The 14,551-nt window shown below is 37.3% G+C and overlaps 1 protein-coding gene across 1 annotated transcript in view; it reads right to left on the bottom strand.

The window, feature by feature from the left end:
• WDR72 (WD repeat domain 72) overlaps positions 1 to 14,551 on the bottom strand; it is a 300,638-nt gene that overhangs the window by 265,304 nt on the left and 20,783 nt on the right. Inside the window, exons 5-11 of the mRNA XM_006831859.1 lie at positions 14,094 to 14,170; positions 12,872 to 12,991; positions 11,443 to 11,588; positions 10,949 to 11,045; positions 9,447 to 9,454; positions 5,085 to 5,224; positions 1,996 to 2,241 (exon numbers count right to left, since the gene is read on the bottom strand). Coding sequence (XP_006831922.1) covers positions 1,996 to 2,241; positions 5,085 to 5,224; positions 9,447 to 9,454; positions 10,949 to 11,045; positions 11,443 to 11,588; positions 12,872 to 12,991; positions 14,094 to 14,170 — 834 coding nt within the window. The remainder of the gene's footprint in view (positions 1 to 1,995; positions 2,242 to 5,084; positions 5,225 to 9,446; positions 9,455 to 10,948; positions 11,046 to 11,442; positions 11,589 to 12,871; positions 12,992 to 14,093; positions 14,171 to 14,551) is intronic.

The raw sequence follows: 14,551 nt of genomic DNA, 5'->3' as shown, positions 1-14,551 counted from the left end.
TAGTGGTGGTGGTTACATGCCGTGGCGTCAGTTCCGACTTATAGCGACCAGCAAGTTGCTTTTTTCATTTCCCCCTAAATCGTAAGATAAGCACTGGACTGCTAACTGAAAGGATGATGGTTCAAACCCAACAACCATTCCTCAGAACTCCTACTGAATCTGAAAAGTTACCTGTGTCACACAAGATGTTGCATGGAATAAATAAGATAATGTTCATAATTCCCAGGCACTTGGAAAGTACACAGGTATTTAATACCCTCACTGTACTTGAACCCAGGTCTACTGATAGCTGGTTAACTGCTCTTTCACTAACTACACTGATTCTTCCTTCACCATTATCTTATGCTAAAAAGAAAAACATGAGGACTAGAGGGTACAAATTCTTTTTAGTCAAAATAACAATGCACCTCAGAGCATCGTAAGTATACTTCCATTCCATCAGGCACATCTCCACTTTGTAACCCTGGTAAGACATGATGAACGCTAAAAGTCAAATGTAGATTTCTACTGGTTCTCTGGATACAAAGACCAATCAGGGTAGAGCGCAATGTTAAGATTTCAACTTTTTCAATACTTTAAACAGCAGCCATTTAGCTCTATACGATGAAACGCCTTCTCAGTTCATTGTTATTCAGTACCTACTTCACTCAGTAAAATCAGTAACATTTACTAAACAGTCAAAGGAAGTTGGGAAAAATAGTATGCATTCTTATTTTTAATTGAGATTTTGTATTTACCTCTTATGACTCTTCTAGTCGAATAGGCACTACACAATATTTTCTACACATCCCAAAATACTAATCATTTTTTCTATTTCCTTCTCCCTTATATAACATACTTTACTGCAAACGAATCTTTCTTTAATAGATATTAGATCTTTAAATTTACACAGACATATAAAACCACTTGCTGGTGGCGGCTGTTGCTGCCAAGTTTGTTTCAATTCACAGCTACCCTGTATAGGGTTTCCGAGACTGCAAATATGTACCAGAGCAGAAAGCATCATCTTTCTCCCTTGGAGCAGCTGGTTGATTTGAACAGCCAAACTCTCAGTTAACAGCCCAACACATAACCTCCTACACAACCAGTTGTTGACATTGTTGTTGCCTTTGAGTCAGTTCAGACCCACAGCGATGTTCTATAGAGTTTCCAAGGAGTGGCTGGTGGGTTTGAACCACCGACTTTGCAGTTCAAAATGACCTTGAGACCCAGTGCATTATCCTGCAGTGCCACACCACTATGCCACTACAGCACCCTTTAAAACTACATTTTCATTTTATTGATAAACAAATCCAAACAGGAAAGTATTCCTTTTCTCATTATTGGCAAAAATTTAAATGTCTAAATTAAATTTTAAATTAAAATGGCATTTTTGTAAGTTGATAGTGGACATGTATGTTTATGGATATTGGAGAGCATCTTGGATCTATGTTCAAAATTAAAAATGCACAGGAACTTTTATCCAGTAACTAGTCAATTCTATATTTTTGTGTCGTCAATGACCACAGAAAGTTGAGCATTCATTTGTAGATGATTTTTAAACTAAATTCTGATTGTTTCAGGCATTTTTAATGAGGAAATAAAGAATGTGCACCGAGATATTAAGTATTTTTTTCCTTTATGATGCTTAGGTGAAGTGTGCAGAATATGCTCCTATATGTATAGCACAGCTAAAAGTATGCACACTTTATACTGCTATGTGTTTTATATGAAAAGAAAGTTTCAAAAAGGGTATGGTAGAAACTGTTATTAGCAGCTGCTTTTAGTGAAGAGGACTGGATGATCAAAGAAGATCATCATTGTATTACCTGCTTGACTTCATTTTAAAAAACAAAAACGCTGCATGTATGTTCTACTTTAAAATTAAGATGTGCACAACAAATTCATCAGCAAATGTCAGCAAATGTTTAAGCCTCTGCAATCTTCTTTGGTACAGCTTGTTGAAGTTGAAGCTTATATAAATTAAATAAATAGGGTCAAATAAAATTCAGTGACCTTTTAATAAAGAACCATTTTCAAGGAGGCCTGCTTTGGCAGCATTCAAAGCTTGTGTAATGAAAATTCTCCCATCTTCACAGCCACATATTAGTTTATCGAGACTTGGAACATAAACTGATGAAGTGACTACTACAGTTCCAGACCCATCTTTAAACCCAGAAAGATGGTCAGTAATATTCTGTGACATGGTATGATGCTTATCAAAATTATCTTGAAGGGTCCAGGTGGTACTTATTGGTATCTCTAAAGAGAGAAAAAGAAAAAAGGAAAAAAAATCATTTAATTCAACACAGATATAGAAAATGTCATCAAGGTGCCATCCCTTAGCAGTAAGCAAGAGAGTCCATCTACTTGCTATCCATTGTCTTCACTCAAAACTCAATTGCATGGTACCTCTGTCCTTCAGAAGTCCAGAAGAATAGGTTCATATGAGAATTAGCTCATATTAGACTTAAGCCAACTGTAAAAACTGAGAAATTCTTGCAATGATGTGAAGTTTAGTATCTTAAGCTATTTCCCTTGGAATGCTAGCATGGAAAACTGAGTAAATAGAAGAAATTACGATGTGAATATGTCAAAAGTATACTAAATTCCCAAGAGTATTGTGTATCATCTTATATAGCTGACCACTCAAGCTTTTGAACTGGACCTCAGGTAGACTCAGAAAGGCTTGAAGATAGAAGGAAGAAGAACACTTAGAGTCACTCCGCCGCTGCATGAAAGGGACTCGGTAACATTCAGGAACCATGCCATAATGACTTTTACAACCTTAACCCCAAACCTTAGAGTAGTTCCAACAGTTGGCAGAGACTTACATGGTTATGACTACAAAAAAGGTTGGTTAGTAGCTTAATTCTGCTTCTGGGAGGTAGAGCAGACATGAGAAATCCTACAGTCAAACAATAATCCTACAGTCAGCCTCAAGAGTGTTGCTGCCTGGTAAACTTTTTAACTTTAAAATTCAAGTTGTAAGAAAAAGCTTTTCCATCTACTAAATGGAGTCCTGGTGTGGTGCTGTGGGTTAATGTGCCAGACTGCAAAGCCATTTGAACTGCAAAGTCAGCAGTTCAAGCTCACCAGCTGCTCCTAGGAAACCCTATACAGGGTTGCTATGGGTCGGAACCCACTCGATGGCACTTAACAACAACAACAACAACAACAACAACATACTAAGTTTTAAGTCTATCTCTTCATTCTTCTCTTTAATTGAGGTCTATTATGAACAATTTGGAATCCTGGTACGGTTCTGTGGATTAATGTGCTGGACTGCAACGTCAGTTCACCAACTGCTCCTCAGAAACCCTATAGAGGGTTGTTCTGAGTCAAAACTGACTTGACAGCACTTAACAATATCACAAATTATGAACAATTTAGGAAAGATGTGGACAGACACTAAGAGTTATATCAATAAACTTGCTAACTAAAAGAAACTCGTGCCTTCAAATCTAAGTATTGAGGAAAATGAGGATTCTGTTTCTGCTGTGCCCCCGACATTAACAGAGACATTTCACTGATTTTGGAATAAGAGGGAAAGAGTCAGCAGACAGTTCCTCAATTTGGAGCACACATTCTTTATAATAACGTCCACTTTCATTACTTCATCTTTGTCATCTAAGAAAAAATTTAAATAAGCAAACATCAAGTCATTTAGAACATCACCAATTGTGTTAGTGCTAACATTTATATTTGCATTTGCAATTACAAGAAATTGTAATGAGTCCAAGAGAGAAATGAGTAAAAAAGGGGTTACAGCTGTTATTAAAAACAAAACAAAACCTGCTGCCATGGAGTTTGTTCCCATTCATAATGACCATATACAACAGGATCTTTGAGACTGGAAATATTTCTGGGAGGTTTACAAGCAGCCTTCTTTTTCCCCCCACAGTGATTGGTGGGTTTGAACCACTGACCTGGTGATTATTAGTCCAATGCCTAACCCGTAATGTGGTACCCCATGTGGCAGAGTAGAATTGCTCTTTAGGGTTTTCTTGGCTATAATTTTTACAGGAACAGATTTCTAGGTGCTTCTTCAGTGGAGCGACAGGGTGAATTTGAATCAGCAACCTTTCAGGGCTCCTTGAAAAATGATACATCTAAGGTGCAGCTATTGGTCTCTCCGTGTGTAGAAGAAAGAAGAGCGATGAGAACTGAAGATGCTTGGAATCAATTAGTCCAGTGGACGAATGGAACACATGACTATCAATCTCCATGACTCTGAGATAAGAACTAAATGGCACCCGGCTACCACTAGCAACTGCTCTGAAAAGGATCACATGAGAAGGTCAGAAATAGAGTATGAGAAAATGTGGAACAAAACTCAAAATTATTTTAAAAAAAGAAAAAGAAATCTAGGCTTACTGAGGAACCTGAGACTACGGTCCTTGGCCACCCTTCAGATTTGGAAGGGAACTCAATGATAGAAACCCAATTTTCTGCCAAACAGTAACAGGTATATAGGGGGATAACATCACTAGTAAGATCTGCTCGCCACGGAATGGTCAATCATTCAATATCAAAAGGGCAACATCTACCTCAGAACTAAGTTGAGAAAGGGTGGGAAAGTGGGTGGAATGGAAATAAGATCCAGGGAGAAAGCAGGATAATTCTTGTTGTATTGAGGGGATTGAAATCATTGAAGTAAAACAAAGTGTATGATTTATTGAATATAAAATTGATGATCTTGTCTGTAAACCTTTATTCAATTCATAATAAAAGGCTTTAAAAGAAAAAATGGTACAAGACCAAGATATATATAACAATTAAAAAATAAGAATATAGTATATCAACCTATCCCAAATTTAAATTGCCAGCATTCATTTATTTCAATAAAACATCATTCATTGGGTTAAACTGATTTCATTTGAACTATATTGATGGTACAGTTATAAAAGATGTGTCAAAATCATGTTTACATTTACCTTTATGTTTTCATATGCCACCAACATAATTCAAAATAATGTAATGCATAGTGGTATGGGGGAATTTTTTCCCTTGGTTGTAGCTACATTATGTAATTGAGGAAAATACTAAGTTCATTGTAAACTATTATCCAGTAGACATGTGATGAAAAATGGAAACTGTCTTACCTCTAGGAGAACCATCAAACTTAGAAACAGGAACATCAGGAATGTGCCACAAAGTAATTCTTCCTGAGATTTCTCCAGAGAAGAGTATCTTATAAAAAGGCTCTTTCCTTTCATTCATGTAGCCCATAACAAAGGGAAGACTCTAGTCAGAAACAAAGAGTTGACTTTTAAGTAGGAAAAATATCTAACTACGATGTTGAAACAGCCATTGTTTTTAAATGATGAAACAAGATTTCATAGATAAACAATTGATTCTTTTCAATGTATTTCCCACTGTTTTAAATTTTTTGACTAAATTAAATGAGATAACTTCTGAATTAGGACCCCAAACTCTTATTTAAATTAAACAGCAAAGTCATTAGATGGACTTTGTCAGGGTGGAACAGTTCTATTCTGACAAAATTCAGTCATTATGAATCAGAATCAACTCAATAAATCAAGGTTTAGTTTTGGTTTGGTATATAGAGATTATGCACAAGGGACCAAATAATTAAGTGATTAGAAAAACAAAAACAAAAGCTTCTTTTGATGTATAAATCTTAAAAAGTACCCTGAAAATGAAAACCAACACTGTAGGATAAGCACTGGACTGCTAGCTACAAGGGTCAGCAGTTCAAACCCACCAATCACTTTGGGAAACTATATATAGTTACTGTGACTTGGAATGGACACAATGGCACACAATAACAACAAGAAGAAAGTAACAGTTCCTAGTCAGTAATTACAATTGTCAAAATTTATATTACTAGTGGAAAGATTCTAGAATGTATCTTTAGGGACCATTAAGGAACAAAATATTGCTATATTTAATCATCACAACAATGCTACAAAGTAAGTAAATACTGCTATGTTCCCTATGATGGAGTTAAACTAAGACCCAAATAAGACAAGACACTTGACCAGGAACACTCAACCAAAATATCTAATCCGGTGTGGCACTGTAGGATAAGCACTGGATCGCTAATCGCAAGGTTAGCAGTTCAAACCCACCAGCCTTTTCTTGGCGGTGTTATGAGTCAGAACCTACTCCACAGCACTTAATCACAACAACTACAAATAATTCCAAGAAGGGGAGCATTGCAAAAGACAAAGAAAGTAATTTTGGAATGGGTCTATTTTTTTTTTTAACATTCAGAAGACAGCTTGGAATCTTTAAGGTTCATGTGTGGCACAAACATTTTGCACTGGACTACTAAGTGTAGGATAAGCACTGCACTGCTAACCACAAGGTGGGCTGTTCAAACCAAGCCTCTCTTTGGAAACCCTATACAGAGTTGCTACGAGTTGTAACCGACTCGATGGCACTTAACAACAACAACTAAACCAAACAGTTAGCCATTTGAATCGATCCAGCAAAGCTATAGGAGAAAGGCTTGGTGGTCTGCTGCTGTCAGAACCCATGACCATTGCTGCTGTTGGGCACCTTGTGTTAACACTGACTCATTATGACCCCACGTGATATAGAATGGAGCCCCTGGAAATGCAGTGAAGTTCTATTCTGGAACACACGGGTTGTAAATCAACGTGACAGGACCTGTTTCATTTTGATGGGAGTCTTAAAGTCATCATTTTACACGTGTTAGAAATAGTCTTGTTAAATTTTGGTTAAACTGGCTTCTTACATGCTCTCAATTTTTAAGCTACTTAGAATTTACCAGTCTAACTCCCAGATGATTTTGACCTGGAAATGAAACTCTAGAAAGGCTGGAGGATTATTCAAATCAGTGTCAGCATATCTCTACTCTCCCAGTTCAGTAGCCTGCACATATAGCACGTTCTCTGGATTGCTCGAATTCCCTTCCATATTCCATTCCTCTCATGGTCACTAACTGCTTGACCCCTTCACCTCCCTCCTTCTGCTGTGTGTATTCATCTGAAAACACCCTGAAATAAATCTTAATTTTCATTACAGTATCAGGGTGTTTTCAATAGCCTCATATGGATGCAAAAGCTGGACACTGAATAAGGAAGATCTTAGAAGAATTGATGCCTTTGAGTTGTGGTGTTGGAGGAGAATACTGAAAGTGCCGTGGACTGCCAAAAGAACCAATAGATCTGTTTTGGAAGATGTGCAGCCAGAGTGCTCCCTGGAGGCCAGGATGGCTAAGCTTCGTCTCTCATACTTTGGACATATTGTCCGGAGGAAACAGTCGCTAGAGAAGGATGTCATGCTGGGTAAGGTGGAGGGTCAGAGAAAAAGAGGAAGACCCCTAACGAGATGGATGGGCCAGGTGGCATCATTGATGGACTCAAGTGTGGCAGCAGTAGTGAGGTTGGCCCAGGATCGGACATTGTTTTGTTCTGCTGTGCTTGGGGTCGCTATGAGTCGATTCCGACTCGATGGCACCTGACAACAACAACAACAACATCGGGGAGTAACTATTCTTTGATAGGTGATAAAATACTGTGGCTAAGAGTTAAGTCCTGGTGTGGTGCTGTAGGAAAAGCACTGGACTGTTAACCACAAGGTCGACAGTTCAACCCAACCAAAGCTATGCTATACAGGGTAGCTTTGAGTTGGAACCGACTCCACAGCCCTTAAAAACAAGAATGAAGTCTCTGGGATTAACTGCCTGGACCCAGTCCTGGTTCTACCACATACTTGTTGTTGTTGTTAAGTACTGTGGAGTCGATTCTGACTCATAGTGATCCTGCTGCACAGGATTTCCGAGGCTGTAAATCTTTACGGGAACAGAACGCCTCGTCTTTCTCCCGCAGAACTACTGGTAGTTTTGAACTGCTGACCTTGTGGTTCACAGCCCGTTTCGTAACCTCTACGCTACCAGAGCTCTACATGCTAGCTCTATTAAAAGAGCACGTTACTTAATTTAGGCAACAGACTGAACATTTCTGTGTCTCAATTGCCCAAGTAAAAGGTGACTAATAAAAATGCCAAGAGTATGAATTGGCTCCATGGCAACTAGTTGACTGTTTTTATGTGAGACTGTTGTGAGGGTTAATGAGTTGATAAATGTGAAGTGCTTAGCATTTAGTACATTCACAATAAATATTAACAATTCCTGTTAGTTATTTTCTTGATTGAGAAACTCACTCTAAAGACTCATTAACAGATTCTAGGGCCAAACTGCTTGGATTCAAACCCTTGAGAAATCTCTCTGACCATCAGTTTCAAAACAGGGCCATGATGGGAATTGAGTAGATGAGATAGTCTACAATTTGACAAGAAGTTAGTAAATGTTAGCTATCGCAGACATTACCATTACTGTAGTTGGTGCGTCCAAATTTCTTATCCCCAAACCTCACAGGCTATTTCTACCCCCCAGCTATTTCCACATGGACACTGTAGCCTTTCTCCTCACCTGAGACCCTTGTATGCCCAGTTCCTCATCTCCACATCCAGGACCCCTGTCACAGGTCTCAGCAATCACCACCCATGATGCAAAGCTAAGAACTTAATAAACTTGACAAAGGAAGGGGGAGCCCTCATTCCCGCTATTAGAATCCATTCCAACAGCAATGTTTCCAGAATTGCAAATACAACTGGTGGTACAATGGGTTAAGTGCTGGGCTGCTAACCAAAAGGTAGGTGGTTTGAATCCACCCACCACTCCGGAGTGGAAAGATGAGGCAATCTGCTTTCATAAATATGTACAGCCTTGGACCCCCTCTGGAGCAGTCCTACTCTGTTCTACAGAGTCATTATGACTCAGAATCTACACAACAGCCATGGCTTGGGTTTGGGATTTAGTTTCCTCTCTTGCCTTGTTGTTCATCTGAAAACAACCACTTACTCATATGAATTTTGATTTTTCTGTAAAAAATTAAGTCAGGCTTATAGTACAGGTCTATAGAACATTTTTTAAAGCTCAGTATATCTATAAACCCCATTTCTTATTTATTACAAAGCCTTTATTTAATCCTAATTACAAAAGAGACTAAGAAATTTTCTAGTGAATACTGGTGATGTCTGGAATAAGAAAAATAATATCTGACTTTTATTTACTGGATGGATAAAGGTCAAGTGTCTGCAAAGATGGATATCAACTTCTTTCAGTTTCAGATTATTTCTATTTCATTACCTTCCAGGCACTTCCCGCTTTTAAGATACAGAAACAGATGTGGGTGTCTAAATAAAAATTGTTAGTAGAAGACCCATACATTTATGTTTTCACATTTTCAGAAACAAAGCAAGGTAATTTCTTGTAAGATCAGCCCATTTTAAGTTGATTTTTTATTGGTGTCCTTTCTCTTATGGAAAAAGGGAGCTTTGAAGCAAGAAAGGGCAGTTCTTCTAAAAAAAAACAATTTTAAATACATTTCTGAGCACACCATCACAACGCTGTTGTTCAAAACAAAGCTTTACTGCCACCCACAAATAATTTTAGAAATAATCCCTAATACGATGGTTCCTATATCCCAGTAACATTTGGAATTCTAACTTTAGGCTGACATTTCTTAATCAAGCTTTTGCAACAAAAATCTCACAGATATGTTAAAGGGGCAATCACTAAACTATAGGATTTCCAATAGCTTTGTCGCTTTGTAGTCTTGGTATGGTGCTGTAGGATAAGCACTGGACTACTAACACAGGGTCAGTGGTTCATATCTACTGGCCACTCCTTGGGAACCTTATACAGAAACAACTCAGCGGCACTTAACAGTAAAGAACATGCTAATCAAGGAGCCTGGTGGCTTTAGGGGATAAGCACTGGGCTATGAACAAAAAGATCAGCAGTGGTTCCTTAGCAGAAAGATGAAGCTTTCTGCTCCCATAAAGGTTTACAGCCTTGAAAACCTTATACAGAGTTACTTATTATGAATTGGAACCAACAGAATGGCACAACAACAAAAATGCTGCTTAATTAAGAAAACCATCATTCTATAAAAAACAGCATGCTTCCTTAGTTGACACATTAATACTTTAAACACTTCCATTCTCTAGAAGTACCTTTTTGGACAATTATCTAATAACTAAGGTTAAAAACAATTTAAAAATCACTTTTGGTAACACCATTGAAATAAAGTAGAAACTGTTTACATTTTCAAGATTTTCAGTCAAGTAACAAACTTGCATTTATATTCCTAGTTTCCTGTTAGGAATCATAATTATGTTTACTTTAACAAAAAAATGTTCACAAGGGTAGCTAAATAAATGCGAAAATGACCTCAATATATAAAGTGAAAAATGACGAAAGAAAAAACAAACAAATAAAAAATGGACAGGACACAAACCCATTTTATAAAGCTTGAAGATATGTCAGAAAGTTAACAATGTTTTATCAAACAATCTATCAAAAGGCTCAATGAAAATAATAATATGTGTATGTTTGTGTATGCACGTACATATGAGGGGGCTTAAAATGTTCTTGGAAAATACCAAAATCTCTTCATTTCCTTTTTCCATGAACTTTCTAAAGTCCCCTCATGTGTATGTATGTACATGTGTGAATAGACACATACACATGTACTTATATTTAGAAAGAGAACGCAAATGTGAACAAATTTCAGCAACTGGTGAATCTCTGTAAAGAGTGTATACGTGATCTCTTGTTCTATTCTGTAACTTTTCTAAGTATTTGAAAACTTTTTAATTAGTATCTACATTTTTTTAAAATTTACAATTATGTTATTGTGGTGAGATTAGGATATTTAATTCCGCCTTTGTCCTTTTCCACATTAGTAGTTTTCCCACAATAAAGTGTATCATCTAATTCATCAGACATGAAAATACGAGATTTTGAAAGACAGTTTTCTCTTCAGTAGCTGTTAACACTTAGATTTGATTTTCTCTTTAACAACTTGATGCACTGCTTCAATTTTTTCCCAGCCTGATTTTGTTACAGACAAAGCAACACCTCTCCGAGTGAAACAGCTTTGAAGCAGTCACTCGATTCGTGCATTACCTTATTTTCTTGCACAGAAGTAGAGCAGAGTAAATGAGGATAAATGGTCTCTTTAAGTACTCTTCCATCAGCAGGGTATATGCTTTTTGAAAGCCCACTACATGGCAAAAAACAAAAAGCAAAGTTTAGAACTTCGGGGTTCTTTATTCATTTGTGTTTGTTGTGTGTTCTTTTTTCCTCCGACTTTCAAGAGCCTGATGGTACCATTCAAGTTTCTAAACTCTAGTTAGAAATTGTTGGGTAGTAATTACAAGTGACTTTTTGAAAGCCCAGCACCAGCTGTACAAACTATACATGGTTAATCTCATTCCTTCATCCCCTGCTGTTTTATACAAAGGCCGAAGCCTACCAAGCCCAGAGTAAATCTTCTAGTGCCAAAGTTGTTTTGTTCTGGTGTTTGATCATAGGCAGCATGCAGGGATTTTTTTATAGTAAACCTCCCAAAGTTCATTTTCTACCTGAATGTTTTGTATGCTGCTCCCATCTGAGCCCACCTGTTCAGCAGCTGATAGATATAACTGTGACCATCTTCTGTCCAGATGATAATTCTGTGAGCAGCAAGCACCTCCCCACCAGCAAAGAACACTCCACTTCTACTAGCTTCAGTCCACAGCAGAGAGAAATCGCAATAATCATAAACCTAAGACAAAATATGAAAGATGTACATTAACAAAAGCTTATAATCCAACCTTCCAATGAGATCTAACACAAATGAGGCTTACAGATCTATTTATTTAGATGACAGTATTCACAGAGCAACACATGAAGCATATCAAGTTATCAATGCACTCATGTTTCAAGATATTCCTGTTTTTCTACCTTTATCCAGTGGTAGGTTTCAGTGGATAAACTATATCTGGCTAAATCATTTTAGAATGTGCTCATTAAGCACACAGGCCAAAAGAAATCCCAAATTTCTAATGTAATTATGTTCTTTTCCAAATAGGCAATCTAAGTTTAACATATGAAAATTTATTATACAAAACATTTATACCAAGAAATTCGTTCTTCTCCCAATGTACTTCAAATTTTGTTTTAAAAAATACCACAATATAATTTTCTTAACTGACTCAACTATATAAAACACTGAAAAGCATGTATGTGTGTGTGTGTGTGGGGGGGGGGGGTTATGCTAACAAATAATGACAATTTAGCTTCTCTTTTTTTCTTGTAGAAATGAGTGAATGTGTTCACAAGGAAAGAATGTATATTTACCAGATACAAATATAGTGTCAGAGCACAAATCAAGAATATGTCTAAAAATAAGAAAAATCTATGTTGGAGAATAATGTTTTCTTTTAATTCTGAAGTGAAAGCAGCAACTGAAGAAACTATAAATAAATATTAACTAAAAAATGGAGTCCTGGTGTGGCACTGTGGATTAATGCACTAGACTACACAGACGTTTAAACTGCAAGGTAGTTGGTTCAAACTCACCAGCTGCTCCTTAGAAACGTGATACAGGGTTGCTATGGGTCAGAAACCTACTGGACAGCACTTAACAACAAAACAACATTGTCATTATGCTACCGATCAAATTAGCATATGCTATAAAACGTATGGCATCCTGGTGTGGCACTGCAGGATGATGCGCAGGACTGCAAGGTCAGTTTGCACCACAAGGTCAGCTGTTCAAACTCACCAGGCACTCCTGGGAAACCCTGTACAGGGTTGTTATGAGTTGGAACCCATCTAAGGCACTTAACACCAACATAAAATATCTACAATCTGGGGAGGCAAAACAGCTGACTGCAAGGAATGAAAAACTGATGAAAATCAGTCATAAAAGACAGAAGTCATTCATGTTCTGACACAAATACTGAAAACAGTTTGGATTCTATTTATCATTGTTGAACTGAAGAAGAAAAAGAAAACAAACTACATTTAAGTGTCACTGATATTTATTATGCTATTCTATAATACCTTCCAACATTTGGAAAATACCACCAGTAGAAGTCTTTCTGTATATGGGCAAAATCTTATTGTCTGGCAGTTCAGGGAGTCCAGAGACTTGGATTCTTTTTCATAGACATCTTGCTTTTCCTTCAAAAGAAATGAAAACATTTTGTTATTAGTTACTACTTCTGTATGGTCATGAGAAGACATGTTCCTTAGCCCCTGAAGCAGATCTCACTAGTATTATAATGTGAAAAGTACTCTAGCTTTCTTTTAAGTTTTCTGAATTGATAACAAGTATGTGCCTTTGCAAAAGAAGTGGTGAGTAGGAAACACAGTCACTCAACAAATATTCTGTGAGAAGATTATGCCAGATGCTGAGAATGTGAATAGGAATAGGTTACTGATCTTGAAACATGGCATAATGATAAAGCAAAAATGTAAATTAAAAGGAAAAAACCTTCTAATATATGAATTGCTAAAGTAGAAAACCAAAGTACTTTGGAAAGACAGAAAAGTGGTCCCCATATTTCTTGGGCTTAGCATCCCAACACAACTCCTAGGCTTCCTCAACCAAGAAATTCATAAGGACAGAGAAGAGCGCTCCTTAGGGCACAAATAATATGGCTGCTTGTTTGCTGTTATCTGAACTTATCACCAGATATGAGGCGGCACGTGACTATACTGCACTTCAGCTGTTGCTGTTAACTGTCTATGAGTTGATTTGACTCATGGCGACCCATGTGTGCAGAGGACAACTGCTCCATAGGGTTTTCAAGGCCATGACATTTTGGAAGCAGGTCACCAGCTCTGTATTCTGAGACACCTCTGGGTGAGTTCAGACAGCCAAGCTTTTAGCAACTAGTCAAGCAGCTAATGGTTTGTACCAGTCAGGGATCCTGACCTCCTCATCTTCCTACTACTGTTCCCACACACCCAAAAGGAAAAGGGAGGAGCACAGAGATTTATTTTTCAATGATAGTTTGCTTATTATATTTTCTTTAATTAAAAATGTATTCAAATATGTGTGTAGATAAAATCATTTGCATATGAACAGAGAAAAGGTTAGAAGAATGCAATCCAAACCAGTGCCCTCCTCTGTTAAGCGGGACAGGGGAACATACATGGAAGTATTATTTGAACTTGGAACAATGAACATGCAATACCTTCATAATTTTAACATTTCACTAAAAAGCGTAAAATAAAAATAATAAAAATTAAAAAATAGAGTAGAGTTTTACAAGCCAACCTGAATGCTGTTGATAGATGAAGAGAGATCCCAGACTTTCAGCTCACCAGTCACCGATACCACCAAGAGAGAATCTTCTGAAAAAATAACAAAGGTCACATATGAGTGGACCATAGCTATAACTAGTTTCTTTCATAATCATATAGTCATTTAAAAACTATATACAGCTGTGTAGGTGGGAAATATCCAGCTTTGTTTTATTAGGGAAAAAAAACAAACATTTAAGATTATGCTCCACATTTGCTTTAAAATGTCCAATTGATTTCCATGTAAAAGGAGAGCATTACTAAAAGCAGAACCAAATTGTAAGGCATCATACTGGAACTATTACACCTTCCTATTTCAGAAATTATATATATTGTTGTTGTTAAGTGCCATCGAGTCGGGTCCGACCCATAGCGACCCTGTACAGGGTTTCCGAGGGTGTAAATCTTTACGGGAGTAGAAAGCCTCATCTT

The sequence above is a fragment of the Chrysochloris asiatica genome, unplaced genomic scaffold, assembly GCF_000296735.1.
Source record: "Chrysochloris asiatica unplaced genomic scaffold, ChrAsi1.0 scaffold00004, whole genome shotgun sequence".
Taxonomy (NCBI): domain Eukaryota; kingdom Metazoa; phylum Chordata; class Mammalia; order Afrosoricida; family Chrysochloridae; genus Chrysochloris; species Chrysochloris asiatica.
This window is presented reverse-complemented; position numbering and strand designations above follow the sequence as displayed.